Source organism: Syngnathus typhle, linkage group LG6 (genome assembly GCF_033458585.1).
Source record: "Syngnathus typhle isolate RoL2023-S1 ecotype Sweden linkage group LG6, RoL_Styp_1.0, whole genome shotgun sequence".
In the NCBI taxonomy this organism is placed as follows: Eukaryota; Metazoa; Chordata; class Actinopteri; order Syngnathiformes; family Syngnathidae; genus Syngnathus; species Syngnathus typhle.
In genome coordinates, this window is record NC_083743.1 from 3,344,798 (window position 1) to 3,372,282 (window position 27,485).

The window sequence follows — 27,485 nt, forward strand, 5'->3', positions numbered from 1 at the left end:
CCATTTTGTAGAACAAGCAAATTGTATTTTTGTTTTTGCAGGAATAAATTATGACCCGTCATTACAAATGCAATCTTCACAACAACACCACGCACTCAATCAAAAGGCTGGAAAGCAGAAACATTTGACAGAGTATCAGAATTTAAAAAAAAAAAAAAAAAGGCACAAAGCTTCCCGTCCATGACGAAATAAATGACAGCACATTCAACCAAAATTTCTTGACACTGTCCAAAAACGGTTTGAAATAAACGAGCCAATATTTGGAGTTTGTGTTCAACCAAGATGTTCCCTATTACCGTATTTTCCGGCCTATAAGGCGCACCGGACTATAAGGCGCACTGTTGGTTTTTGAGAAAATTTTAGGTTTTTAGGTGCGCCTTATAGGGCGGAAAATACGGTACATTTGGACTTTAAAACAACTGTCATTCGATAATTCTTGCTAATTCAAGTATTGTGAAATGGCCGCCTTTCGTGTGGCTGCCAGCCAGGTCGGTCTTTTTCTTTTGTTACAGCTTAGCGAGGCTGCTCTCCAAGGCCTGGATGTCAGCATCACCGTCTTCTCCTTTGGCACCACGAGCGCTGCACTCCAGGAATTCCACCTTCATGGCTACCTGGTTAAAGTCAAAGTCCTTGCCTTTCTTTCCCAGGTACACGCTTCCGCCCGCCGAGCCGTCCTGGGCGCTGAGGGCCGCCGAGCGAGTCACCCGCAGTGTGGTCCTACGGCACGACGAATACTTTGGAAAACATCTCCGCAAGTAATTGGGTTTCTACTCATTAACTACTCACAATTCCTTTTCCAGTTGCTGCTGGATTAGTTTAGCTGATTTTGCCATGGTGACATCTGGAAAGGAAAATGTTGCATCACACTTGGCAGGTGGAGATGCTGCGAATCGGATGAGCGCGGTTCGCACCTTGCTTGTTGCACACCACCAGGAGTGCGGGGGCGTTGCTGCAGAGCACGGGGTCCGTCAAAAGCACGTAGAGGAACTCTGCTACATCTCTCACTTCCTTCTGGAAGATGGCGCTGTCCACCACGAACACAATAGCTCTGGAGAGATGAGGGAACGTGTGGAGATGGTTCAAATGAGCTTCCATTATTCAGTCTGGATGCAGAGTGGTGCTTCAGGGATATTTGGATCATTCTCATGTGTCACCCCGAAGAAGAAATTGTGAATTCATGGATAATAGATCACCTGGCCGCCGACTTGAACTTCTCCAAGTATTGTGGACGCAGACTTTCATGACCTGGCAGGTCTATCAGAGTCCAGATGGTCTTCTGAAGATATGTATATTTCGCAATAATTTTGCAATATTCAACGTTTTCCAACATTGTGCATCGCAAAGACCTACCCTGTCGTTTTTCACTTTATAAGGAGCACTGTTGTCTGTTATGGAAGTCTGAGTCCGTTTGAACTTCCCGGACAGCAGCTGAAAAGAAAACATTCAAAAATAAGAATGTTATAAAAGCCGGATTGTGCGCCAGCTTGAAGTATTGAACGGGTGATGACAAGCCGCACTCACCCGACTGAAGAGAAGCGTCTTGCCCGCGTCGCACAGCCCGACGAGCAGCACCGCACTCTGGACGGTTTTACTGGTCCAAAAGTATTTCAAGAAAACTGCAAGAGCAAACAACACAGTAGTTAACGCGTTGGTCAAGTTGACGACAACACTCGAAGAAGCAAGTGAGAACGTTTAGCCGTTAGCTTCCTAACGTTAGCATGCTAACAGCACTGATGCTAACGCACCATAAGTGATGATCACAACCGCCAAAGCGACGAGAACCCCGATGAGGAAAAGTGGCTCCACGTCTTCCAGTTGCTGACGCACGGACTCGATGTAAGGCTCCAGCGAGATCCCCAAGTCCGTGTTTTCGTCCATGTTGTCGGTAATGTCCGCCTCCATCGATCAATATGCTAGTTAAATGTGCAACGTGGGACACGTCTACTTCTTGGGGGAAAGGCTTGTAATGACGCCATGCAACCTGATGGTGTCGCTGCGTCCCAACACTCACGTCCTTAGGAGATTCTATTGCGCTAAAATGGGATGTTACACTGATAATTGGTAACTTTTTATGTAACGTGGTGTAGTTTACTCCAATTAAGTGATTGGTGCATATTTTGGCGTGAAATGGGTGCCGTTTGTGTCACGCGGCTTTGCTTCCCACCTTCCTTCCTAATGGCTTCCTGTAATTAGATTATTTGTAAAGGATTTACAGACCCAAATTAATTTAGGTTTCTAAATTAATAAAGGCAAAAATGGTGTTTTTGTGTCACATTAGTTACCGAAGTGGTTTAGGTTACGTTCATTTGAATGAAGTTCCTGTAATTAGGCGGTTACTTAGTCGTGGCTTTTACGCACTGGGTGGTTTATAAAGAATTAATCAATGCATCTTTATGGATTCAAATTCGAGGAATTTTGTGTCACATCATTCCCTAAAATGACAGGAAGTGGTTTTGGGTCCCTCGTTCATTTCGAGCGACTTTCTCGTAATTAGACGTCTAATGGGCGTTTTTTTTTTCAAATGAATTAATCCAACTTTATGGAAGAAATGGGTGCCCCTTTGTGTCACATAAGTCTCGGAAATGACAACCAGTGGTTTTGTTTCCCACGTTTATTCCTAATGAGGTTCCTGTAATTATAGACAGATTATAGATTAGTAATAGCTTTTACGCACTATGGGTTCAGCCCTTGACTCGCATCCAATGCGCCTTTTACGCACGGTGGATATTTGACTCCGCGCAATGTGTCGCACGTCAGAAAGCCGCATTGTAGCACAGTATATAGGAAGAGCCTGTGTGACAGCAGCACTTTGGTTTCAAGCCGGGGAACCAAGTGCACGACCACCGCGCTGAAGATGACTTTTTAATTCGCGAGGACGTCTCGTCATCCGCAGCATACACTTTAGAAAATGACCAAAATGGTGCTTTTGTATACTTTTTGCGCATGGACGTGTTTATTCGGGGTATCGCTGGGAACGGGTTTTGTTTATCGGCTCCCGGGCATCACCGTGCACCGGCCGCGCGTCGTACCGATAAAAGGGCTGAGTGCGCCTATTGAACCGCCTGGTAGCGGATCCCAACCCAGGTGAGCATACCTGCACATCTCGTCATGCTCTTATTTTTGTCATGTTGTTTACCCTTATTATAATTCTGCTGCATTTTATTATTCTTTTTGAAACATTGTCCTCTAAGCAAAGCGCGAATATCATGTAATGACTACAATTCCCAGAATGCACTGCGATGGGTGGTCGTGATGTCATACTGCAATATTAGGTGTGCCACAGGGCCAGTGCGGAACCTTTTTTTTTTTTTAAATTGGGTGAGGTGAATTGCTAATTCCAGGCAGTGAACGGGGCGATTGATAATTCTGTCTTGCAAATTGTATTTTTGATCATGTCACTTCTGTCACATTCAGCCACGCCAGTTCACATGCTCCCTTGGTGACTATTTCAAACTGTACACTGATTTGAATATTTTCCCAAATCCTCTATGTTTTAGGAACTGGTGTCAGTATACTGTTTCCAAGACGGTGTCCTGTCAGGTGCACAATGGGACCCAACCCACCGTGCAGAGGGTGCTTCAAACCTGCCGCTGGCCTACAACTTGTTCCAAAGTTCTCAGGTAATACAATAAAATGTTTCCTCTTATTTTTTCTTGGACACATTTTAGACATGTCTTTGTAATTAAGTTGTATATATTTGTTTTTCATCAGTTACAGGACTATCCTCAGACCATCTTTCATGGTTTCCTACAAGCAGGTGACTGCGTTAGAGTGGAGGTGCTGCCCCGGGTATTTTGGCAAGGATTGTCAGGAAGGTGAGACGAGTCTTATTTTTCTTCCTCCATCTTAAAAAGAAAAAAAAAATACAATTCAGGAAGAACACATTGTGTTTAAAAGTGTCTCGAGGCTTTTTAGCACTAGCTATTAATGCTTCCTAGCGTGTAGCTGGCTAATTGTGCTACTGGTCCCTTCATATGACTGCTGGCTTTAATCAAGTCTGTTACATTTAGGAACATAGATATACAAAACATTGGTATTGTTGGAGTCAATTGAACGAATAAATGAAAAACAGTGGAATAACCAGCAGATGTGTAAAAAGAGTTGCGGTAGGACACTTTAATGACGGCCACTGCCGCTCTCAGATACCACAGACCACAAACGGTGCACCCACTTCGGCATAAAGAAAGTCCGGAACAGTCTCGGTGGTTTCCGCAGAAGTGCGTGCGTATATACAGGCACGATTCCACTGGAAATCAAATACCCGCAAAGTTCGGGCAAATTCACGCTCAATGTTTGCGATTAAGATACACCCCAGATGTCTCGAAACGATTCTTGACACGACGTAGGGCTTCGCCGCCGCAGCACTCGAGTGGCCCGTTTTAGCCTCGTTGCATAATCGCGCTCTCAAAGCGCTGGCACGGCCCGCCCCGAGTTGTTATCTTGACCTCGAAAACTCCAATTTAGCATAATTAGCATTATTGCACTTGGAAAGTACGTTTTTGGCTAGCCGACAGAAAGCGCACGTTAGCGAATGGAATCCAGCGAGACTTTACGACAAAAGCCGTCGGAAAGGATTATTTGAGTTGAGCTGGATATTATTCCGCCCGACGATTAACACGTGGTTATATCGCCGCTTTTTCTAATGCCAACGATTATGGTTCACCGGAGACCAAAGCGGCTCTCAAAGTGTGAAGAAGTATTATGTCTGTTTGTTTAAGGCCGGACTAAAGTGATTTACGTACTTGTAATTGGCGTCGAGCGCGGGGCAAATCATCGCCATCTGGACGGCTGGCACACGACGCTGGATTTTGTTAATTACACCTCTAAAAAAAAAAATGGCTGATGACATAGACATGAAGGTATGGCGCAGTGGCCCCAAATGGAAATAAGGCCTCGCTTGGAATAATTAAGCGTGACAACAGGCATGTGGAACATACGGTGGCTATAAAAGAAAAAAAAAAAAAAAATCCACGTAAGGTTTTTGCCATGCAGACGGGAGTGAGGCCAGAAAGCGGAACAGTGCTTCCTAATCAGCTAATAAAATGTCAGACATTTTATTTCAAAGCGTCACTATGGTATATCAGGAGATTGATTCTGGAAGTGGAAAAAATGGCCGCTTTTTATTTTTCTCTGAGTTCCCGGTTTAATCGGAGCGATAGTCTCGGCCGATGAAGATGACCTCATCGTCTCCGGTTCTGCTTTGATGGGATTTTGGCTCCACTTCCGAGACCCCTCCTGGAAATGGTTGAACAATTCAAACCGCATGGCTCACCTTGGGAGTATTTTTTTTTCTTTTCTAATGTAGAATTTGTACAGGTGAGGCAAAGCGACGTCGGCAAAAGTCACGTGGAGAATATCGGAAAATTCCCAAGGGTCTAAAAAAAGCGATTAATTTGGTAAGTTAGTTGCCCTTTTATAAATTCGACTTAATGGTCCTGCTGATATTATCTCCAAAGGCTTCATATTTGTGCGTTGACTTTTTACCCCCCCTCCTCTCCAATTCCAATGTCTGTGTTGTTCAAACAAAACAGATAAAACAAAAGCAATGTTGAAGAAGCTAATAATTCATTTTGACATCGCACTCATCTTCACCTCCGACGATTCTTTCCGTTCCAACTTTAAGACTCTTCAACAATACTTGACCCCTCTCTTCTTGTCATTGAACCCCAATGTTTCACGATGAACCCCGAGATACGAGGGGATGCGTCTTAGATGTTCCCTTCAACGTATTCCGTGCATAAAGCGATAAAACAGACTTGCGATGTTTGCTGGCAAATAGGTCAGACGTTGACCTTTGACCTGCTCAGCCGTTCACGCTCCCATGTGCCTGATGGATGATGTTCCTCTCCCTGCTCCTTGTGTGTTTTCCATTCCTTTCAACAACTTCTCATCGGGGTCCTAATGACGCCTTTCCTTTTTCTTCCTCCTTCCGTCTGCGTCCACTCGAGTTAAGCTGGTTAAGTTCTTGGAAACGGTCGAGAGTTTGATAAGAGCCATATGTGTCCGTAAAATGTTATCTCTTTTTTTTTTTTATTGTAGTCAAAACAGGCTGGGAACTTTGCCTGTTTATATGTGAGGGAATTGTTTTCTGGTTACAACCCCCTTTGGAGATTTTTTATTTATTATTATTTTTTTTTTAAACTTATGTGAACCTGATGGACGGACTAGAGATGCATTTTACTGCCGGAGCTTTCCACAGGAACTAGAAACCTGAATTGTCAGTTGTGACCGTGGGAGCCAGCATAATTTATGTGTCCCTCAAAAAAAAAAAAAAAAAAGAGGGGGTGGATGCTGTTGAAAGTTTCGGAAACCTTAACTGTGGTTTTCGCGGTTTCTCGCTGTACGGGATTGACGAAAAAAAAAAACAGAGCGGCCCAAACCCAGCTGGTTGTTTGCTTTTGCTCATAATGTTCCTTTACGACATAAAATCGTGCCATTCTTCACTCTTACGTCCCCCGGCCGTAAAAAAAAATAAATAATCAATCGAACCGCAATAACCTTTCGTTCCGTTGTGTCATGGCTGTTGCTCCCCTGCGGAACCAACGCAAGATTGCGTCATTAAAAGATGACGAGTTGTATCGTCGGGGCCCATCCCGCCCCGCGGTCCAAGGCTCGGTGCCCGGGCGATGAGACGATTGGCATGGCGGTTAATTGCTCATTGCATCACGTCTAGCGGAAAAATGTTTGTGAAGTTGTGAGCTGTCAAGTGGTATCATGGCGCTTTCAACTCTGTGGCCAAAATGGGTGTGGGAGCAAAAGCGTGATTTGTGTTGGTTTGTGTGTCTGTCAGGATGTGTGTAGGTGGTTTTTTTTTTTTTTGCTTCCATGTGTGTGTGTTTTTGCCAGCTGTTTTTGATGCCAAGCAAAAGTTGACCACTCAGCGGTTGAGACCAATGTGGCTTTTTTTTTTCTTGGAAGTTGTCTGCGGGTTCCTCGGATCTATATTCAGGACTGATGGAGAAAATATTCAAGCCTCAACATTTGAGCTGTGTGAAATACTACAGTAAATCAATCTTCCATTGATCTGACTTATGAGTCTATGTCGAGACCAATGTTTCCCTCCGTATTTTTTCTTTATTTGGCTTCTCACTCAACACGACCCAATTGGAATTCATATCCCATGACTTTGAATACAGCCCAAGAAAAATAGCGTGTAATTACGGATCCAAGCGAGACCCCTAGAGCTGCGGTCTCATTGTAAACATCAGCGGGAACACAAGGGAACTTTGGTTTTCTAGTTGAATTCCAACCTCAGAAATGGAAATCCCTTTGGAAAACATACTCCCGTTTTTTTTTTTTGCCGCTGTGTATGTTTTTCCGGTGTAATAACATACGGCCAGCTGATTCTCCACTCTGAACAAGACAAGTTAGCCCATTAGCGTTGAAGAAAGGCTCTTAAGAGGCCCGGAGAGCGGAAATCAATCATACCGTACTGCCACGCTTGTTTCTCTTTTGATAGATAACTCGGCTCAATTTGACATAGAACAGCCAGCAGCCATTTTTTTTATACATATCTAGTTTATCCACCTGTGCCTTTTAGCCAGAACTCTATTATTGCTTCATCAGAGCGTATTTTCACACTAAGGCAGCCGAATAACGAGATGCATATAAAATACTTGAGACGAAAGATCTTTACTGTCTCAAGCTAAACAAAACAAAAAAGCTTCCACCAGTTGCATATATTCAATTGAAGCAACATGTACCGTAATTTTCGGACTATAAGTCGCACCGGAGTATAACCAGCACCAGCCATAAAATTCCCAAAAAAGTGATAAAAAAACATATATATAAGTCGCTCCTGAGTATAAGTCGCCCCCCCACCCAAACTATGAAAAAAAAACGCGACTTATAGTCCGAAAATTACGGTAGCTAATTGAACACAAACGGTGGTGCAGCACATGTAGTCAGAACAACAAGACTCAGTTGTATATTCTTGAAGAATGATCCCATTTTGATCGGTTTCAGCATCTCAATGGGCACGCCGAGACCTCGCCGACTTTCTGAGTCTCGCCTCTCCCCCGGCCAGTCACAACAAACCAATTTTCAGTGTTTAGATTGACGCATCCTTTGGAATGCGAGCGGTTGATTGTCACTTCCGCCGGTGGCCGTGTTCCAAAGATGTCCAAATGAAGCTTTGAGAAACCACACCCATGAACATTGAGCACACCGCAGGACCGGATTAACGTGCGTAGACGCCGGGGTACACGGCGTCCTATTTCAGCCGAGCAGAAACCTCAGCAGCCGCTGTTAGCATCCTGCACCCTGCGGTCGGAGATGCCGATTTCGCCAGAGCGCAGCCGGCGGGGTCATTTTTGTTGTCGCGTTATTTACGAGCGCCGGTTGTTTCCCGTTCTGGCTTGTTCTGCTATGACCACAACGTGGGTGGGTCAACATCTTCGGGACTGACAGCTGACATTCCACACTTGAGGCAAAGACCAGAGAAAAGAATATAAAAAAAATAGAGTATATCTTTTTTTTATTTTTCGGAAATAGCTCCTATATGCGTTTTTTTATTTTTATCTTTTGGGGGGAAATAAGTCTGAGCACATTTTCTGCAAAAAACAGAGAAAAGCTCCTATTTAATTGAAAATATATATATATTTTAGAAATTGTTTTTCCCTTTTTAATTTTTTAGGGGGAATATGATCACATTTTCTGTGGGCTTACAATTTATTCTAGTTTGCTAATAGGCTGGTAAACATTTAAAATCATAACTTAACAATAATACTTTAATGTGTCTTAATTGTTCCATTTGTTCTATTAACGTGGTTAATGTCAAGCACTGTATATCCGAAGCTCTTCCCTTATTGTATTTATTATATGTATTCATGATGACTCCACCCATTTCTGTTGAAATCATACGGTACGTATATTAGATGAAACATCGCCACACTTATTCCTGAGGCCTCTGCCAGGAAAGAGCAGCTCATTTGTTTGAACTGTGCCTTTAAATATGTTTTTGTTTGCCATGCAAAAATATCTGTGAGTGTGTGGGCTGGCTTTTTTTTCGGGCAGACTGAAATACGCCAAGTCGGGAGACAAGCAGGTGTGCACGCCGGGCTCCATTTATTGTGTTAAAGAAAAATGTCGTGAAATAATATTTATCCTGCGAGTGAGCGACGTGATTTTTTTTTTTTGGAGGAATTCCGAACAAGCTCTCGAGTATGAGCCGATGACGACGAGCAGTGTTCTTGTATGTCTTGGCCGCTCTTCCCAATGCTGCTGCTCCTGCTGCTGGAGTATGAAATGTGAATAAATGTAAAATTGTTCAATCCAGCAATTCCTTCTTTTTCCTGTCTGCAGAGTGCATGAACTGCACCACATTCACAGACATGAGCGTCAGAATCGACAGCATCGAGTCACAGGTAAGGGGCGGGCCAAATGCTCATGGAGTTTGTGAGCGGAATTTATCTTCTCTTCTTCTGCTGCTTATTTTGTGATAGCTCAAGATCTTAGAAGGAACCCGATTGCCATCACCGCCTGTCGTCAGGCCAACACAGGGATCGGCTGACAACGAGGTGGATGCACCGTTACCAACTCCGCCAGGTGTGTAAATATTAAATAATATTAATATTAATTAATATTAAATATTATATTTAAATATTACTTTAAAAAATATATACATTAACTAGGTCTGGACAGTTGAAGAATTTCACTGATAAATTATGAAGCAAATGCAATCTGTAAAAAAAAGAAAAAAAAGATGTTTTTCATAGGAAATATCAAACTTTTGATAGCACTACTGCCACCTAGTGGTATTTTATAGACACTGCAGATGTTATGGCATCCCGACATACTATAAACCGATATATCCGTTAAACAGCTAAATGTGATTGCGAGCCGGGGCCCGCCGGACCACCGGGCCCGGGCGGACCTCGGGGTTCACCAGGAAGAACCGGCCTTCCCGGAGTCATCGGTAAGACGTCGTCCACACATTGTTTGGCGGAAGGAGGATCATCTGTTTAACTTCTTAAGTGTTTGTGGTCAGGCCCAAAAGGGGGTAAAGGTGATCCCGGTGAAGGGGGTCTCCCCGGACCACCTGGCCCACCTGGTCCTCCAGCTCCTCCTTCCAGGCCTTCTCTCGTGCACGTGAGGGGGGATGTGTTCCAAGTGGATGATCAAGGTGAGGAGGTCACACTTAACCTTTCCTGCTCTTCGTTCAGACTCTGGGGGGGGGGGGGGGGGGGGGGGAGAGCGTATGAACGGAAAAGAGTTTCCAGGTGGAAAACGACTCGAGCAGCGGTTTTCTTTAAGGACTTAAACGGGCAATGTGTCTTCCGCATTTCGCGGAGCCCGCTTTTACTAGACGAGCGCCGGTGCTCATTGACTTTAATTGTTCCCGTGTGCTTTGCTGACGTCGCTGACTTTACAACAGACCACCAAAAACAATGGAGGCTGAAGGCCAAGTATAAAATGACAAGAAAAAGAAATAATATTGAGGTTTTTTATTTTTCCTCCTTAATATCGCGATGGCAATTTGACATGTTTTTCTGTTCATTATTCTGACGGCCATTTTATACGGAGCAGCGAGGACAGACTGCGTCGCTGTAAATTTCATTTCCAATTCTCAGACGGTTATCATCACATTTACCCTGATAGATATCACAGGTCCCCCTTTCTTTGGGGGGTTTCCACTTAAGAGCCAGAAGGGGGGGGATTACAAAATGTGCTGTTGTATGACTTTAGAGCTGTGCTTTTCAATATTTCTTTTCGGTCACACAGCCCGAGAAAGAAGAAAACATTTTGCGCCCTTCCCCAACTCTCAATACACCTATTACATTATATCCTTACCAAAAAAAAAAAAAAAAAATGTCATATAGATCAACTTACAACCAAAAATAACTTGTTTTAAGTCTTTCAGAAAATATTTGAACAGCATCAACTTGCCTGAGAAAAATTGAATGAGCGCCACTGCCCCCTACTGTAGTGGGTGTGCAATTACTCTTTATTATTGTATGCACACAAAAAAAGACAACGGGCCAATCGAATTTGTTTCAGAATAAAAACATGTGCCCAACACTTTGACCTACCACGCCACTGTTAATGTTCTACTTGCCTGGCTCATTTTTTATTTTGCCGTCAAAAGCTTTACAAGCATTGAAAATCGGTCATCCAAAAGAGTTGGATTGCGATTCTCACCACTAGGAGGCAGCAGACATCCGTGTGTGCTCAGCTTGCTCTGATTAAGCTGTGTCTGCCTCTCAAGGCCCCACAAGTGTCGGTCTGCGGGTCTGGAACAATGCAGATTTGGGTCCGCTGGACCATGTTAGCTTCGGGGGGGGAATCAAGCGGCTGTAAATCGCCCCTAATTTGTTAGCTGTCAGCACAACTGTGTGCGTTTCGGGGGAACACGCCGTGGCCAACGGCCAGCCAGGGAGGAGATGGTCTGCCACTCATGTTAACTTTCTTGGCGAGGCTACCGGGTTGGAGCCGAGTGGAACATAAGAAAATGATTTCCAGAGGAAAATCTGCTTCTTTTTTTTTTTTTCCCCCTCTCTGTGGACTCGAGACATCATGTAACAACACAGCCTCGACTCGGGGCAAGCTGAACATATGCTTAAGTGAAGAGGAAATGTGTTTTTAAGTTTTTCTTTCAGATTTCTTGCATGTTGAGAAGAAGGCGCCGCTTCCAAATCTCGCGTGTTTTCTCTGAAAACACACCGCGTCCGACCGAGCGCCTAATACGGCGTTTAATGAGCCCTGGCTCGGACCGTCCTGCTGTTGCTGTCACTCATTGACACAGTGGGAAAAATCGGACCTCAATAGTGACGCTTATTATCTCCAATCTTCTGTTATCTTCATTCAAGTTTTGGCTTTTGATGCTGTGTAGTTGTCCAAAGGGAAAAAAAAAAAAAAGCCTCATTGGAAAAAGCTAAAAACATACAACCCACGAATGATCATAATATAAAATAATAAGCACTTGACCAAACTTTGGCTGGCATATGTCAAAAGTCTTGTTTTCCTTTTTCCTCCTGACAGATTTGTTTTTCAATAATTAGTCATGTGCAAAAATAAAAGTTAATAAAACAGCCTACGCTTGGCTTGGGCGGGGTGGGAAAGGAAATTATTGGCGTGTTGTGAATGTTCTTTTTTTTTGTCACTCATCCGCGCAGTCGGTTGCACGACATAATTGTATCGTCGAGACGACGGGATTACTCGCTTCTCACGGGACGCAACGTGAGACACCTGGCATGCAAATCCTAAAACGACAAAGAAACGCACAAACAGAAAGTCGGCCATTTTGTTTTGGAGGTGGCCAGTTTGTGCTTTGACCAACTTTTCTGATTTTTTTTTCTAATCGTCCAGACGGAGAGTACATCCGTCTAAATGGCCCCCCGGGTCCACCCGGTCCACCCGGCCCACCTGGATCTCAAGGTATAAACGTTCCTCCATTCCTAACCCTTTTGCATTCATTCATCCATCCACACCAACGATTGTGTGCAGGTCCTTTAGGACCGAGGGGCGGTTCGGGGATTCCGGGCTTACCGGGCCAGCACGTGAGTACCTTTCACTTCAATCAATGACTCGGGAAATCATCATTAATCTGCGTCCTTGTGTTTTACACAAGGGCAAGGACGGCGACCCGGGCCAGCCTGGAATTCCTGGACCCAGAGGCGATCCGGGCCAAAGGGTGAGACTGATCCATTCCTACCAAATATTTGTTTTCGGATGATTTGTGCGGCCGAACGAATTGATTGGCTCCTATTTCCCCGTGATGTCACACGATCCGAAAGGTGAAGCGGCTTTTCTTCAAAGCCTCGCTCCAGTCCGTGACTAATCCGCCCGGCTCTCTTTGTCCAAGGCCACTCCAGCGGGCCTCCGCCTTTAAAGCTGATCCCAGCGCAATGATTTAAGACCGGAGGTCCGCTGAAGACCAGGACCAGGAGTTCATGGGAACAAGGGTGCTAAAATATGTGCTCTGGTTTTCTTTATTCCTCCTTCAGGGGCCTCCAGGTGAATCGGGCGATCCGGGCCTAGCTGTGAGTATACACATGTTGCGTTCTACGAAGTAATAAAGACTTGACACGATGATTGCCTTTTTCTTTCTCAGGGACAACCGGGGCTCAAAGGAGAGCCGGGTGAAAGCTTCAGAGATGTGAGGAGTCCTCCGTTTACGACGGTACACTGTTTTACCCGCTTCCCTTTTAACGGTGACATTTTGAATTCAAGCCGGACGCGATACCGCAACTCAGGGAGGCTTTGAAGATCCTGGCCGAGAGGGTCCTGATCCTGGAGCACATGATCGGCATTCATGGTGAGATAGAAGCTAAGAACTCGACAACTTGCATTTTATTTGCCTTCGTTTAGCAAAAAAAAAAAAAAAGATCTGGCGGCTGTTGTGTTAAATAATAAACACGTGGCTATTAAAATACATGAAAACAAAATCCCTAAATGATTTAATGGTTTGAAAATAGTTGTTGTATTTTGAAGTAAATCTGTGTGGGGTTGGAAATACATAAAAATTAATTTATGTATGTTAATTGCATCATTGTACACACCCTTAAACTTAACGTAATGACACGTTCAGACGTTAATCAACATGACACTTACAGTATTGACGTTGCAATGTGTTTGGGCAGCTCCTGTACACAGCGCCCCCTTCAGGTCGCCCCACAGATTTATTTGGGTACGGGCTCGTATTTTTGGTTCTCAAACGTTTAATTCCGTGACACACCACCAGGGAGTTTATATATGACGAAATTGTCCAATTGTACGTTATTAATTGAATATTTTCGTTATTTAATTGATTTTTTTATTAATTATTTGACTATGTATTTCTTATTCAAACTTTTAACTGTGGGGATTTAATTTTTTTATTTGTTGGCGGGCTCAGTCATAATATTAACGCGTTTGTGCTTTCCAATGTGACCGACACGTCCTTGTCCCCACGTAGGAATCCCCGAGGGATCCGGCTATGACGTCGTTATGGACCCGCTGTCCTTGACACTGAGAAAAACCAAACGCCGCCATGCTCCCAAACCCAAACCCAAACCTACACCGGCGGGGATACAACAACCATCTCCCGTTTAAGAGTGTATATTTTTAGCTGGACGTTTCATTTTTTATTTTTTTTTCTCTCTCGCACTTTTATTGCCTTTTTATCGCCGTAAGCATCTGAGTGAGTTCGATATTCATAGTTCCTTTTTTGGCGCGGGATTTCAGTCTGCAAAAATGTAGTAGCAGCGCTTACATGGTATCAGACAGTGAAATATAAGCCCATAAAGTCTTATGAGGGTCTTGGCTTCCTTCTTTTTTTCTTTCTTTCTTTCCACAGATAAAAGAGGGCCTAGTAAACACATCGGTTTGGCTGGCAAAGCTCCCCAGGCTGCGATAGCGACGCTTTCCTGAGAGCCGGAGCCCCAAAAAAAAAAAAAAACGGAGTTTAGTGTCGAACATTCACTCGCAGCATCCTTGCCATTCATCCCGTACCGGCCTGTCAAACATATATATATATATATATATTATTTTTAAACGCTCCTCTCTGCCTTGTTAAGACGTGACAGGCTGCCAGCAGCGTCTGCTTAAAATGATACTTTGCTTTTTAGAGCGTACATCTGGAGCGTGCACATCTGGAAAGTTCTTTTTTTTTTCCTTTTTCCTCTCCCACAACGTGACAGGATTACATCTTTGTAAACGCCTCGGAGACTGGCCGTATCACTACATTAAGTCCCTCGTACAATACATGATAGTAGCAAAAGACTGTAAAGTGAAATTCTATTTTTTTTTTTTTACATTGTGACAAAAAAAGTCCGAAATAATTTGCAATCTTTCTCAATATATATCCATACTCAGTCTTGTGAATATATACTACATACACCATTCCAAAGACAAAAAGAATATTTAGTGGATGTAGAATTACAGTGCATAAAATGGTTGAAAAAATAAATAATGCACATCTGGCTGAGCTAATTGACCTTACCAAAAGTTTAGGTACACTCACAACATTGCTGCAGACTATACGCACAATAATACACATTAAATCTCAGTGAATTAATTTAACCAAATGAGATGTCCTTTATATATATATATATATATATATATATGTATATATATATATATATATATATATATATCATGTATCCTGTACCCCAAATCGACTGTCATTTTCATTTTTAAATCTTTACACAAAGTAAAAAAAACAAAAATCTAACTGTCCGGCTCCACGTTACATTTTCTTTTATGTTTAATTTTACTCTAAGAATATGTTTATCTGTAATGATCGCCAAAAAATAAATAAACGCCCTCCTCCCTCAAATAGACGCCATCAGAAAAAAGCGAGAAGCCCGCCTTGAGCAGAACCAGATGGAGCAGTTCAAAGCGCTTCAATATAGAGAGGCAGAGAGTGGATCAGGTAGGACTGGCTGTCTCTCTGCATTTGTGGACCCGCAACAGCTTGCAGGCCTGCACCTCCCAACAAAGTCTGAAACCGAGGGACATTTTTATTTATTTTTTTAATTCACCTGAGTAGTTATTATTTACGGAGTTACGCAATCACTCGCTGACTTTAGCTATGCAATGAACGTAAAATGGATTCCTTCCATCTTGCTATAAAGTGACCCAGACAAGATTCATCTCAGCATCTTTGATTCAGAAGCTTTGAGAGACTTTCTTCACATTGGTGCACACACCCCAGCAGGTAGGACTGTGTGTGTGTGTGTGTGTTCAAACAAAAGCATAAACAGCACGCACACACATCACGTCTGTTGCTAAACTACAGTCCATTTCAATTTCTCTCCTCCTTCTCTTGCAGGATTAAATATTACCTCGTGTCAGCGGCTGACAACTTTCCGGGGGCTGAGGTGAGTCGTTGCCTAGCAACAAGGTGAAAAATTGCATTTATCAATATGAGATTTCAAGGGATGGGGGGGGGGGATCTGTTAAAGAGGGTGATGGTGTGCTGTGATGAATACTATATGAATTCTAAAGCTATTCCAGTAGATTTAAACCTATGCTTCCTTTCACCCCCCCCCTTTTTTTTTTTTATTCTCACCCCCTTTTGACTAACTGCCGTTCATATGCCCCCCCCCCCCCTTCCCCCAGTCTGGAGACCCACTAATCTCATTTGTACAGCAACAGATGTTTCTCCTAAAAACATCCGCCGGCTGGGAAGTGAAAAGTGGGGCCCGTTGGATGAAAGAACTTTGCGTCACATCGCTAGACATATCGACTAGCGCTACGAGTCTAGCCTTCGCCTCGCACACACGTGTCGTTAACTGTCAAACCAAACGTCAATTTACGAGAATTATACGTCAATCCATCGTCAACGGTATTTATGAAGTTTTCCCTCTGCGAGCTTAATGCTAACACGGTATGCAAAACACCATAGACTGGCTAACAAATAGTATGGAAAGTGGCGGTATTATAACCCTTTAAATAATAGATATTTTAATCACGATTCATGATAACGCACAACCTGTTTATTTCTTTACATTCCATTGACCGTTTTTTTTCATGTATAATGCGCAAAATTTAACTAATGTATTGTCCTAAAATCTGGGGTGCGCATTATACATGGGTACAAACACAATGTTATCGTGTCAGACGCTTGCTAGATCACCTGCTCGTTTGCCGTCACAATGTACCCTACGCAAATCCGAAACATTTCTTCGCTCTTGAGTATGCTAGCGCATGCGCAGTGATACTGACCGGCAGAATAACATCCGGTTGTTCCCAAAAATGATATTTTTTCCAAAACAATTTTACGTTCACGGACTTAAGTAGGAGTCAAAATTTGGGTGCGTATTATACATGGGTACAGGCTTTTTTCCAGCATCAACATGCCATTTTTAGGGTGCGGATTATACATGGGGGCGCATTATACATGGGAAAAAAACGGTAATTGCGTTGGAAAAAATATAGAGTAGGGGAAGGTTGGATCGCATTTATGGCCTTTCTATTCATTTCAATGGGGAAAGATAATCTGCGATACGAACGTATCAGAAATGTTCCATGTCCGCATCGGCAGAAGAAAAAGCAAGCAAGGCCAACGCATATGAAGAACGGCCGGCCGGCCGGTAATCTGACGGCTGGTTTCCCATGACTGTGTCTCGGCGGCCTGCGGACCTTCCACTCGGTCTCGCTGATAGCGCCTGTGTGATTGCGATCATCCATCTTACTGTCAAAGGCAAGAAAAAAGGGCAAGAAAGGGGAAATGGCACACGGTCACACGCGCCCGCCGTCTCTGGCGTCCGGCAAACAGTGTGCCAGCGGAGGTATCAACAACAGCCCGCTTCAATCGGCTTTACGTAGGCAACGAGCGTGGGCGTGCATCTTTCGGGGCTCGTCCGCGGCTGCCCATTATACTGCATGATCAGTCACTGGAGTATACATGGAGGCGGGGGCGGGGGTGGGGGGGTCGGTTGAGGGTGACATGTCTGATCTTGCAGCTGATCAAAAGGCACCAGAGACTTGCTCCCTTGTGGCCGGGCCGGCGAGCAGGCGGGGTCTCATATCAACATGTCTCTGTTCAGTAGACAGGAAAAACAAGAAGAAAGAGAAGGGGGAGGGGGGGGGTCTGATTGGTGGTTTTGGGGGGGGGGGTCGCGAGACGTATGGGCAAAAAGCACAGATGAAAGGATTGTGAGAGAGGCCAGACGCTTGTATGCATGTTGCATCTGATGAGGTTTATGAAGTTGTGTTATGGCCACATTTCGATTTTCTTTCGCTTCACGACTCGAACCATCCGGTCAAGTTATGGACCACCTGAGTGTGACCCAAGTTCTTCTTTAGCACCCTGCAGGCGGTGCAGTAGTGTTCTCCCCAGAAGGTGGGCTGGCGCAGTCCGTAGCCTGTCCTCCAACGCAGGTGGCTTTGCAGCCGTGCCGGGTCTCGCCTAAGCTCCACTAAGTAGCGGGCCAGCGCTTTCACCGAGGGGAAGTCGTCCACGTGGATGAAGGCCTCCGGCGGCAGGAAACGCTCGTAGTTCTTCCGGGCGGGACCCAGGACCACCGGCACGGCTCCGGCCAGCACGGCGTTCCACAGTTTCTCTGTGATGTAGTCCGTGTGTTGCGAGTTCTCCAGGGCTAAGTAAAAATGATAGCGCTTTACAAGCTGCACCACGCTTCCGGACCCTTCCGGAATGCTGCGTCCAGCTCGGCCGAATACGTCCACCTGGATGTACCGGCTGAGCTGGTAGTAGAAGGCCACGCGGGCCTGTGAATCCACCCAGTTGCTCACCACCCATGCGACAAAACCAGGGCGAGAAGTTCTGGAAGGTTCTGAGAGGAGCTGCCCGCTGCCGTGCTTGAGGACCAGGTAGCCGTACGGGAGGAAAATGTCAGAGTCGGTGCGGTAGCTCATGGTGAGGTTGAAGCGCCCCTCCAGGCGCCACAGGGCTGGGGTGTGTGAGGGAGACTCGTAGTTGAGCCATATCCACTTCTGCCCCGACGGCCGGTCCACTTCCGGTGGCAGCTCCGCGTTTCCGCCGACGATGTCGCGATGGTGCACGAGCACGCCGTCAGCGCGCGCGTACGCGCGAGGGTCGTCCGTCAACACGCAGCCGTCGACGCCGTAACGCAGCCAACAATCCGGAAGTGGACGCTTCCGCCCGAACGGATGAGTCCAAATCAAGAGCGTCACCTCGAGAGCAGCCGTGGCCGGCTCAAGCGCGAGCGGCTCTGGTAAGTAGAGCAAAGAAAGTCCCAGGAGGATGAGGAATGTGGCAGCCGCTAGGCCCGCATGAAACAACTGCCTGTCACATTTGGACGAACCGGGACGCCTCTCGGAGCATGCGCGGGTCCGTCGAGTCCAAAGTCCCATAAGTGACCTTCCTTCACCCCTCGATACAAGCGCACTTCACCCTGTAATTGTCTCCAGGCAGCCTTAAGCCTTAACAAGTGTTAATCCTGCTCCCACTGGTCCAATCGGAACGCCGAAACTTTGACGTGGCAGAGTGCTGGCGGGTTCCCGTTGCCTGTCAATGGAGCTTCTGTGACGTCCACACGGCCTCCCAGGCAATTCAAAAGTGGGCCATCTCCGGTACCTTAGGAAATGAGTCATTTTTATGACACCGTTATAAAGTACACTTTCAATAAGGTTAAGACAAATTATCTTAAAAAAAAAAATATATATATATATGTATATACGTATATATAAAATATAAATAATATATATATATATATACAATAATATAAATAATATATATATATATACAATAATATAAATAATATATATATATATATAATAATATAAATAATATATATATATATATATATAATATATAAAATAATCTTATGGCGGCATTGTTTTACTTCAGTTTGTGGATTTGACGGTTTAACACATAATGGAACATCTTGTTTAAATATTAATTTGTTCTTTAAAAGCAATGATTCCCAAAACGGGTCAGGCGGTCCATTTTTTATCACGTTGCCAATAGTTGAGGAAAATCAGGTCGAGAATTTCGATTCATTTATTGTGATAAATGTTTTTTTATTTTTAATATACGTATGTTGTTGATGTTATGGATTATATTTCTGAGTTATTATTAAAATATACCATTTGAAATGATCAAAAAAAGTGTATATAGTTTTAGAATTTTTACATAAAGCAATGATAAATAAGCTTATAATAATAATAATCTTCTTACGAATGGCTTGTTCTTGAGCAGTACAGTAAATCTACCACTGGGTGTCTCTATACACAAAGCTGAGGTTGGATTTCTATGTGTTGACCCCAATGAGGAACCTGCTACGGCTTTTCAATGAAGTGACACTGTAGGCTGTTATTGCTGGGGTGCATGCATTATTAATTTTGCCAATAAATAAATATTCAGCGCTTTGAATTAGGCATGTTTTGCCACCGCACTTTGAAATGTTGGATCTTTTATTCAGCGTGAAAAATCAAATCCAAACAAAAAAGCCTCGGTTGGAATTGAAAGGGAAAAAGTAGTTCCACATGTTGCCTGGGTGAGGTTGTTGTTGTGCTGATGGTGTGAAAATAGCAAAACATCTGTGTTTGGTAGGTAGGCTCCAATCTGGCAGGAAAAAGCACGCTGTGTGTGTCTTTGGACATCACCCCCGTCCGTCCTCAAGTCCCTCTCTTCCCTCCCCTTTAAGAGTTTGTCATGAATCCCGGATGGAAACGTAAAACATGGAGCAGTGGGAGGAGATGAAGCGAAGAGCATGTGTTACTCCACTGGGTCCTCCTCCTTCCTGTGACATCCATTCACTTTTCCTCACTGTGGGGTAAAAAAAAAAAACTCTGCGTGTCTCTGCATGTCTGCTGTGTGTGAGATCAGCTAACCCCGTCAGAGGTTTTGTATTCTTTTTGCATTATTTATCACCCCCCCCCTTTCCAGCGGAACCGTTCTATTTTCAGCTGATTCTTCATCTGATGTTCTGCCTAGAGGGGGTTTATTTGGGGCCTGGCGAGAAACAACAACAGTCTGCTCCCAGTATTATTAACACATGTACGTCTCGCCGCAGAACCAGGCGAGGTTGGCGTGGTTGGGGAGTGACGTGCGATGGCGTTGTGCGGTCGGTCTCCTTGCATTTTTTTTTTCTTCTTCCCCCCCCCAGTCTGCCTTTGTTGCAGGAAACGCGCAGTGAGTCAAGTTCGGGCCGGCAACACGCTCGTGTACGTTCTCGACGTTTGAAGCCTCGCTTACGGTGTCCACGGCCACTTCCTGTTTTGTGAACTATATCATAACACAATAAACTGAGACCAGCCGCTTTCAACACAGCGGGGGCTCGAGAAATGAGTGTCAGTTGCCCAATTACTATTCTCCTTTCCCAATCGGTGAGAAAAATTGTCAAATGGAGGCATCCATGCTGGCTAAGAGTTCCAATTTGGAAGTATTTACTACGTGGCCTGCAGACTGGTACCAGGCCAAAGGCCGATGGTTATGTTCCAGTACTATGGTGAGACAAAAAAATAAAGGCAAGGTAAGGTGATGGCTTTTCCCAGCAGTGTAAAAGTGAATTGTAGTCCACGGAGAGCGCGGTAGTCTTTTACGACGGGACCCCCAGGTCATCACTCATCTTCCCTATTGATTTTCTCTTTTCGTGTTCTCGAGGGACAGGATGTCTCAATTGGTCCCGCCTGGTGCGGGGAGTGTGAGCGACAGAGAAAGAGTTGAAGATGAGCGAGTAACGGTAGAGCCAGGGGGGGGTCGCACGGGCCCCTCGCTGACCCACGACCTTAGCCGTGACCCCGCAGGTCACACCCGAGGTCAAGGGGTTGTGTGAAAGTGCCACCGCGGCGATTCACTGCACCGCCGGGCGCTGATGATCGTACGCAGCCGTGCCGGCCTGTCTGGCGTGATCAGTGTTGCGCTCAGCCCGCGGGCCCCTGAGGGCCACACATGCGTCTCTAACGCGGCCTGGCTAAAAGCACCTCGCAGGCACCAGCAAAAGGGAAGATGAAGAGAAAAGCGTCAAAGCTAGCAGACAGACAGTGGCAGCAACATTATGGCGGATATTCCAACATTAAAGAGGACGTGTAGGATTTTGTCAAATGGACTTTTTACTTGCTTGAACAATTCAAGCAAGGCTTGCGTATAAATAGTGTGAAATGAAATCAATCTTTTACGCATTTGAAGTTGAAAATGTGTCACAGGTAACCAAAACAAACATCAAAATGGAGTGAAATGTTTGCCATCAAAACGTTCTTGCTGGCTTTGCCTTCCTTGGCTGGTGTCAGTGCCAGACGTGTTTGTTGCGGCTTCGAAATAATTTGTAGTTGGATTGATAACTCGGAGCCAGACGTGTTCCGACACGAGAGCACGCCCCCCCCCCCCCCCCTTCCCCCTCTCGCATCAAAGCAAACGAGTGCAGTGAGATCAAAATGGTAGTCGCCGTACTCAGCACGGCGCTGGAGTGACTTGCACATCTGCCTCCCAAATCCAAAGTTAAGGCTTGAATTTTCAGCTCGGCTCTTTCTTTGCGGTGTCAGCGAGATGTTTTTGGGAATGTGGGTGGAGGCCGCAGTGACCATGATGATCGTCTAAAACGGCTACACCTTGTGGCAACTCGTCCTTCAAGTTCTATTCGAGCTTACCGATGATCATAGATTGTGTTTTATGAATTAACTTGATGTTTTTAAGACCAAGTCATTTTTTTTTATTTATATTTATTTAGGATAAAAACCAACTGGAACAAAAGCACACATTCACGTCGAAGATAGGCAATGTGTGGATTAAGCCTGACCTGTATTTCAGGTTTGACTTAATGATAGGCCGCATCATAAGTCATGCAGGTCCGTGCAACCATCATCAGTTTGCACAAAACATTCAGGACTTCAACGACTCCACTTGCCAATAGTGCGAAGCTCACTTATGTCAAATAACTACAAAGATACGGTATCCATGCTACTTCCTAGTAATTATTGTCAAAAAAATTTTTTGTGGGCTCAACATGCTTGAAAGCTTCTCACAAGACAACACAAAAAGCCCTGGAAAGTTTGGGAAAATAATAGCCGACTAATCAACTCCAAATTGGGTTTACATGCAACAGGACACACGGAAAAGACTCAAAGAAACGTTCTAAAAATAGAACAGGAAGTCTGCCATTTTGGTTTCAAGCAGCCATTTTGAAGGCAAATTCCATGAAAAACAAAATCCCTGGAAAATGAGGGTCCCTGACACTCGTTTCACCGTTCAGCACAGAATTGGGTGGATGAGGACTCACGGAAAAGGTCTCAAGGATCCATGCTTAAACGTAAACAAGAAGTCTGCCATTTTGGTTTCAAGAAACCATTTTGGGAGTGAACACCTTGAAAAGAAGCTTATAAAAATGGTCAAATTATACAGCATGATGTCAAAGTGGTCATTTTGAGAATTTGCCATGAGAGAAATCGGGTGCGAGAGCTCCTTCATGACTGCTTGTACCTTTAATTCTAATTTTGGTGGCTCTTTTTAAAGGGTTACATGCTTTTAATAGCTAACCTGATGATAGGTCAAGGAGGGACGAAAATGAAGCTAAATGACATTTTCAAATGATGTATAAAATAACCCAATGTTATTTTTGGCTCCTTCAGAGTATAGGAGCAATGAGCGCCATTCATACGGAGGAGGGCCTAAACCCCAAAAAGGTGCTGTGAAAGAGGGGCATTATCTATGCCACATTCCGTCTGTTATTTTTAAGTGAAGCACAATCGCTGTTAGGGAAACAAAAATAAATCTCAAGGAGTATATTTTTGTTGCAGATGGAGCCGATAGCAAGACTGTGAGCAGTGTGTGGCTTACTAAAAAAAAGAAATCACCCAGACAGACCTCACGGCACCCTTGACACACCAGGAAAAACAAAACAAAAAAGAATAGTAGAGATGTTGCAATGATAAGCAGCTATAGGCTCGCTATATGTCCAACCTACGGTGCGTGGACCAGAAATGGACTGCCAGAGTATTTGCAGGCCTAAAAAAAAAAAAAATTAGGCGCGGTCGGCAGGAGCGATGCCTCCCTCGGAAGCGGCCGGGGGTCAACTGCAGAGCGCAAGGTCAGTTTGACAGCAGCCACGTAAAAACACACACGCCCTCCCTGCAGATGGGACTTGTATTGTCACCGGGCAATATTTGCTTTGCAAATGTCATTTGAGCATTTTTTATTAAGGTTGAATGAATTTGAAAAATGATCTTAAGGTTTGCGTACGCACGTGGACGGCCTGTCGCTGTCGTAAAGAATTACGGGCAACATATATATCTCCTTGCCCAGGAGTTTCCTGTGTTAAAGGTAGGTTAAAGGTTGCATCCGAGCATCATTTCTTGGCATTTTTAAAATTCTTTCCTCCAAGTCTTTAGTCACGGGTCATCTTGCTAGGATAGGAATGGAATGGGAAGTTGCTAAGCGAGAAAGAGAATCCGTAGAGGCCAACTTTGTGACATTTAGGCTATAATTTAAGGACTTGAGATGAAGGGAAATATAGAGGGCCGGAGGGGATTTGGCATGATAAAATGCATATCAGCGGTTTTCCAGACTGTATGTATTGGTTGTATATCACTGTATCGTTTTTATAGCACTGTCAATTATACGCTTCACACTTATCTACATATTTGTCTATTTTTTTCGTTTAATGATTTGGGAGGCCTGACTACAAACGCAACAATAGCTTGAGATATGAATTAACGTCATTTCCGGACCACACGAAAAACGTGAGAGTCTAAAATCTTCTTTCCATGTTGAAATGAATATAAATAAATGCTAATTGTTAGCCTGCGTGCCTATAGTTTGCCATTATATGTTAACATTCAGGTATGCAGTCACATGTGTAATTGTCTTTGTTTCATGTTATGCTTGACAGTAACCTTCAGTCGAGAGTGCCAATAAACAGTTTGTGTCTATCTCTTTGTCCTTCTATCCTAAAAGCAGAACAAAACAAAAGCAGAAAATATGTACTGGCACTTTTCCAAACAGCTCATTGGCTTTCAAGTAGCTATTTTTGATTTATTGTTAAAACCCTGGGAGCATTCACATGTTATTGTACACGATTAACATTGTTATATTTTATTTTCCTCATTTTTGTTGTTGTGCTTCTACTCCCACATCAAACTTTAATATATTACAAAGATTTACGTTGTGCAGTCTATTGGTTCTCCCATTCCAAAGTTCTAACACAATTGCAATTTAAAACAAAAAAACAATTCGACAAAACAAATTCTTATCATTCCCACTGAAAAATGCTCATTCAATTTACTGTGGGAACAATTTTCAACATTCTGGAAATACCACATTGCTCACCATTATCATTCCACATCATTGAATATATTTGTATATCAATCCACCTCGTTACATATCTTTCAATATAATTCATTTTGCACACAGAATTGCACATTGCTCACAATACCATTCTACATCGTTCAATTTCATTCAAAATCGTCCATTATTTTCCACCATTTTTTTAATGAATATAATCCCACACGATTTAATCTGATCCAACAAATTTTATTCGGCAATTCCTCCAGAAATATTTGAGTTTTTGTGATTTTTCCTTGTCATGATAAGACGACAATCTAATAAAACACACAATACATTCCCTATGATAGGAACTATTTTGATCTCGTAAAAAAAAAGGGAATATAACACCCATTTGGTATTTACCTGTAAATTCCGCGTATTGATAAAATGCTATTTAAGCAATTATAATGGCGTTATTAAAGCGACAATCTAGCCGGGTGACTCCGTTCCACCGGCAACCGTAGTCCAGGCGAGGCGCGGAGATACTCCAGTCCGGGTTTTCTCAGCGCCCGCTCCCCTCCACTGAACTCCAACCCCCGCGCGCTCTATCAGCATCTCATTCCTGTCTCAATATGTCTCAAGATGGCGGCCAATGCAGGATCGATGTTTCAATATTGGAAGCGCTTTGACTTACAACAACTACAGGTCAGTGGACGCTCTCTTTGGGCTATCTCGGTCGCCATTCCGCGGGGGTCTCGCGCTTCTCCCCGGGGTAGCTTTCGTGTGTGTTTTTGTTCCGCCGCCGCCTCGTTCGCCCGTTCACGGAGGGGGAAGAGAGCCCGGAGAGCTCCCCCTCGCATTGATGAAAGTGGCTCCTCTCGCTGATCAGAAATTGATCCTCTTTGTTCAATTCCACATCGATCGGACCACTGCGACCGGCTACCGGCGGGGGCGACGCCGCCGGGATGCGGTAAAATAACAAAGCCCCCCTTCCGATCCCTCCGAGCCACCACCGCCGAACGGTGTCGGCCAGTGCGGGGAAGCTTTTTCGCCTTGGCCACCTTTTTTATCGCGTGTTGTTCAACTTTTAGTAGCCGTAGTTAGCCCGTCGCTTTAGCCGCGAGGTGGCTACCTCGGCTGGGGAGGGAGGGGGGGGTCCGCCAAGTGGCTTTCGTTAGACGGCGGCGCTGTGGGGACACCCGACGTGGACATTACACACGACAACACTCTTTTGTGGTATTTACAAGCAAATGAGCAAGTTTACTTGACATGTTAGCGAGCGCTCGGGCTAGCGGTTTGGAGGCAGTTTGACGCCAAGTGGCGGTTTGGTTGGCTGTTTTTTTTTTTTTTTTAAACACACTGCCGATCTGTTTTTGGACAGACTAAACAACACTTAAATAGTGCTACTTTCATGTAAGTCGTAAAATGCTTTACCATACACGAAAGGAGCGTGACCTTGTTGCGGTTTTATTGTATTTTTTTGCTTTCTACGATCAACTCCTGAGATATGAAAAGTGCGTGCGCGCGCCACTAATCTCGACGTGCGCGCGCCTGCGGAACCTAGTCTGAATATTGGGCCCAGCGAGTGCGTGTGAACGGCGGCCTGTATGTACATGCGAGCCGGTTTGACCTATCACAAGACACCAAGACAATGGCACTGTTGTGTGCGTGGATATGAGTGTGTGTGTGTGTGGCCCCCCCTCCTTCTTCCCCCTCCTGGTGGCATTTCTCGTGAACGTGCCCTCGCCGGGCGACTTCAACTTGATGCCTGTTCGAAGAAGCCGGTCATTAACATAAGATGGCGTTATCTAGGCTAAACACTCTTCCCCCCCCAAAATTGCACGGGATGGAAACTTTAATTTGGGTCACGGCGAGCGAGAGACAAAAGGATAGCAAACAAGTCTTCCCGGTGGCCTTTGTGTTGCACTTGTGCCACATCATCAAGGCTCCACTTCTCCTATTTATTTGATCCTACCCCTGCCCCCTTGTTCATGCATTATGTAAAAAAATGTGCCTCGCTATCTGTCTCCCTCCCCCTTCCTGTTGGCCATCCAATCTCTCACTGCCAGCCTCCCCTCCTCCTCCTCCATTTTTATTTTTTTCCTCCCCTCTCTCCTCACTGGCCCTTCACCCCGCTCTCACCCATTTCTCCCTGTTTGAACTGCTGTGTGAATTTGTGCGGGATCAGTCCAGCCCCCCCCCCCCCCCCTCGTGCCTCCCCTAGTACATGGACTGCCAGCATGGACGGTGAAGGCAGCGCCAGCAGCCAGGACATGAAAAATGCATCGCATAAGTTTGTGATAAGGCCCTGGGTAATTATGGCAAAGGCCCCTATCACAAGCGATTAGTCAGGACAGTGAATCTGAGCGTGTGCAAAAAGGCTGGCGCTTGGCAGGCCTGTCTGCGGGATAGGAATCAGTCAGAGCTGGTGTGTGAGTGCGTGTGTGTGTGTGTGCGCAACTCCTCAGAACATTCACTGTCTATTATTGATGACATCTTATTTACTCTAACTCCCACCAAGAGGGGCCCTCGGAGAAAGTCTTTATTCCGATCCACTTTGTTGTAGATTATGCCGTGTGGAGAAGGGAGAATTTTTCCACCTATGACTCGGGGAAAATGCATTGGAATGTTCCTAGAAGTTCTTCCTGCAAACTTGTATTACCGACTGAGTTTGCGTGGAGTTATTATTCGGGTTAAGGTCACAAGTTTCCGAAATGATCGGAAGAACCCGTTTGCACGCCTCAACGGGCAGAGGTACGACGTCGTTTCCGTTTGTTACTTTCTCTACCGTCAACAGAACAAAAAAAATCGTGTCACTCAGCGCGGGAATAAAGCAGGAGAAACAATTACGCTGGGAAAGAGCAAATTTTAATCAGAC

General features: G+C 44.7%; 4 protein-coding genes across 7 annotated transcripts in view; 2 read left to right on the forward strand and 2 right to left on the reverse strand.

Moving 5' to 3' along the window:
• Nucleotides 1-3: 3 nt before the first annotated feature.
• On the reverse strand, nt 4-1,975 carry srprb (SRP receptor subunit beta). The gene is made up of 7 exons (XM_061281415.1): nt 1,746-1,975; nt 1,522-1,616; nt 1,351-1,428; nt 1,194-1,276; nt 912-1,048; nt 787-841; nt 4-717 (listed from the first exon to the last, which is right to left on the reverse strand). Exons 1-7 carry the CDS (start codon nt 1,900-1,902, stop codon nt 507-509), a joined length of 816 nt encoding a protein of 271 aa, XP_061137399.1. The 5' UTR covers nt 1,903-1,975; the 3' UTR covers nt 4-506.
• Nucleotides 1,976-2,583: 608 nt separating this feature from the next.
• LOC133156008 (collagen alpha-1(XXVI) chain-like) lies at nt 2,584-14,230 on the forward strand. Its single transcript, XM_061281739.1, has 14 exons — nt 2,584-3,084; nt 3,498-3,620; nt 3,712-3,815; nt 9,304-9,365; nt 9,444-9,546; nt 9,824-9,916; nt 9,989-10,123; nt 12,307-12,375; nt 12,445-12,497; nt 12,569-12,631; nt 12,945-12,980; nt 13,052-13,096; nt 13,171-13,255; nt 13,895-14,230. The coding sequence occupies exons 1-14, from the start codon at nt 2,909-2,911 to the stop codon at nt 14,029-14,031; spliced, it is 1,284 nt and encodes a 427-aa protein (XP_061137723.1). The 5' UTR covers nt 2,584-2,908; the 3' UTR covers nt 14,032-14,230.
• A 2,166-nt stretch (nt 14,231-16,396) lies between these two features.
• LOC133156062 (alpha-(1,3)-fucosyltransferase 4-like) lies at nt 16,397-18,947 on the reverse strand. The gene has a single exon (XM_061281810.1). The coding sequence runs from the start codon at nt 18,757-18,759 to the stop codon at nt 17,668-17,670; it is 1,092 nt and encodes a 363-aa protein (XP_061137794.1). The 5' UTR covers nt 18,760-18,947; the 3' UTR covers nt 16,397-17,667.
• A 6,218-nt stretch (nt 18,948-25,165) lies between these two features.
• Nucleotides 25,166-27,485, forward strand: part of cux1b (cut-like homeobox 1b) — a 53,873-nt gene continuing 51,553 nt past the window's right edge. The window contains exon 1 of one of the 4 annotated variants that reach the window (XM_061280192.1): nt 25,166-25,312. In XM_061280192.1, the coding sequence (XP_061136176.1) occupies nt 25,250-25,312 (63 nt within the window). In that variant the 5' untranslated portion in view covers nt 25,166-25,249. Of the gene's footprint in view, nt 25,313-25,425; nt 25,578-27,485 lie in introns of those variants that run through there. The other 3 variants (XM_061280191.1, XM_061280193.1, XM_061280194.1) reach the window with 3 other exon arrangements.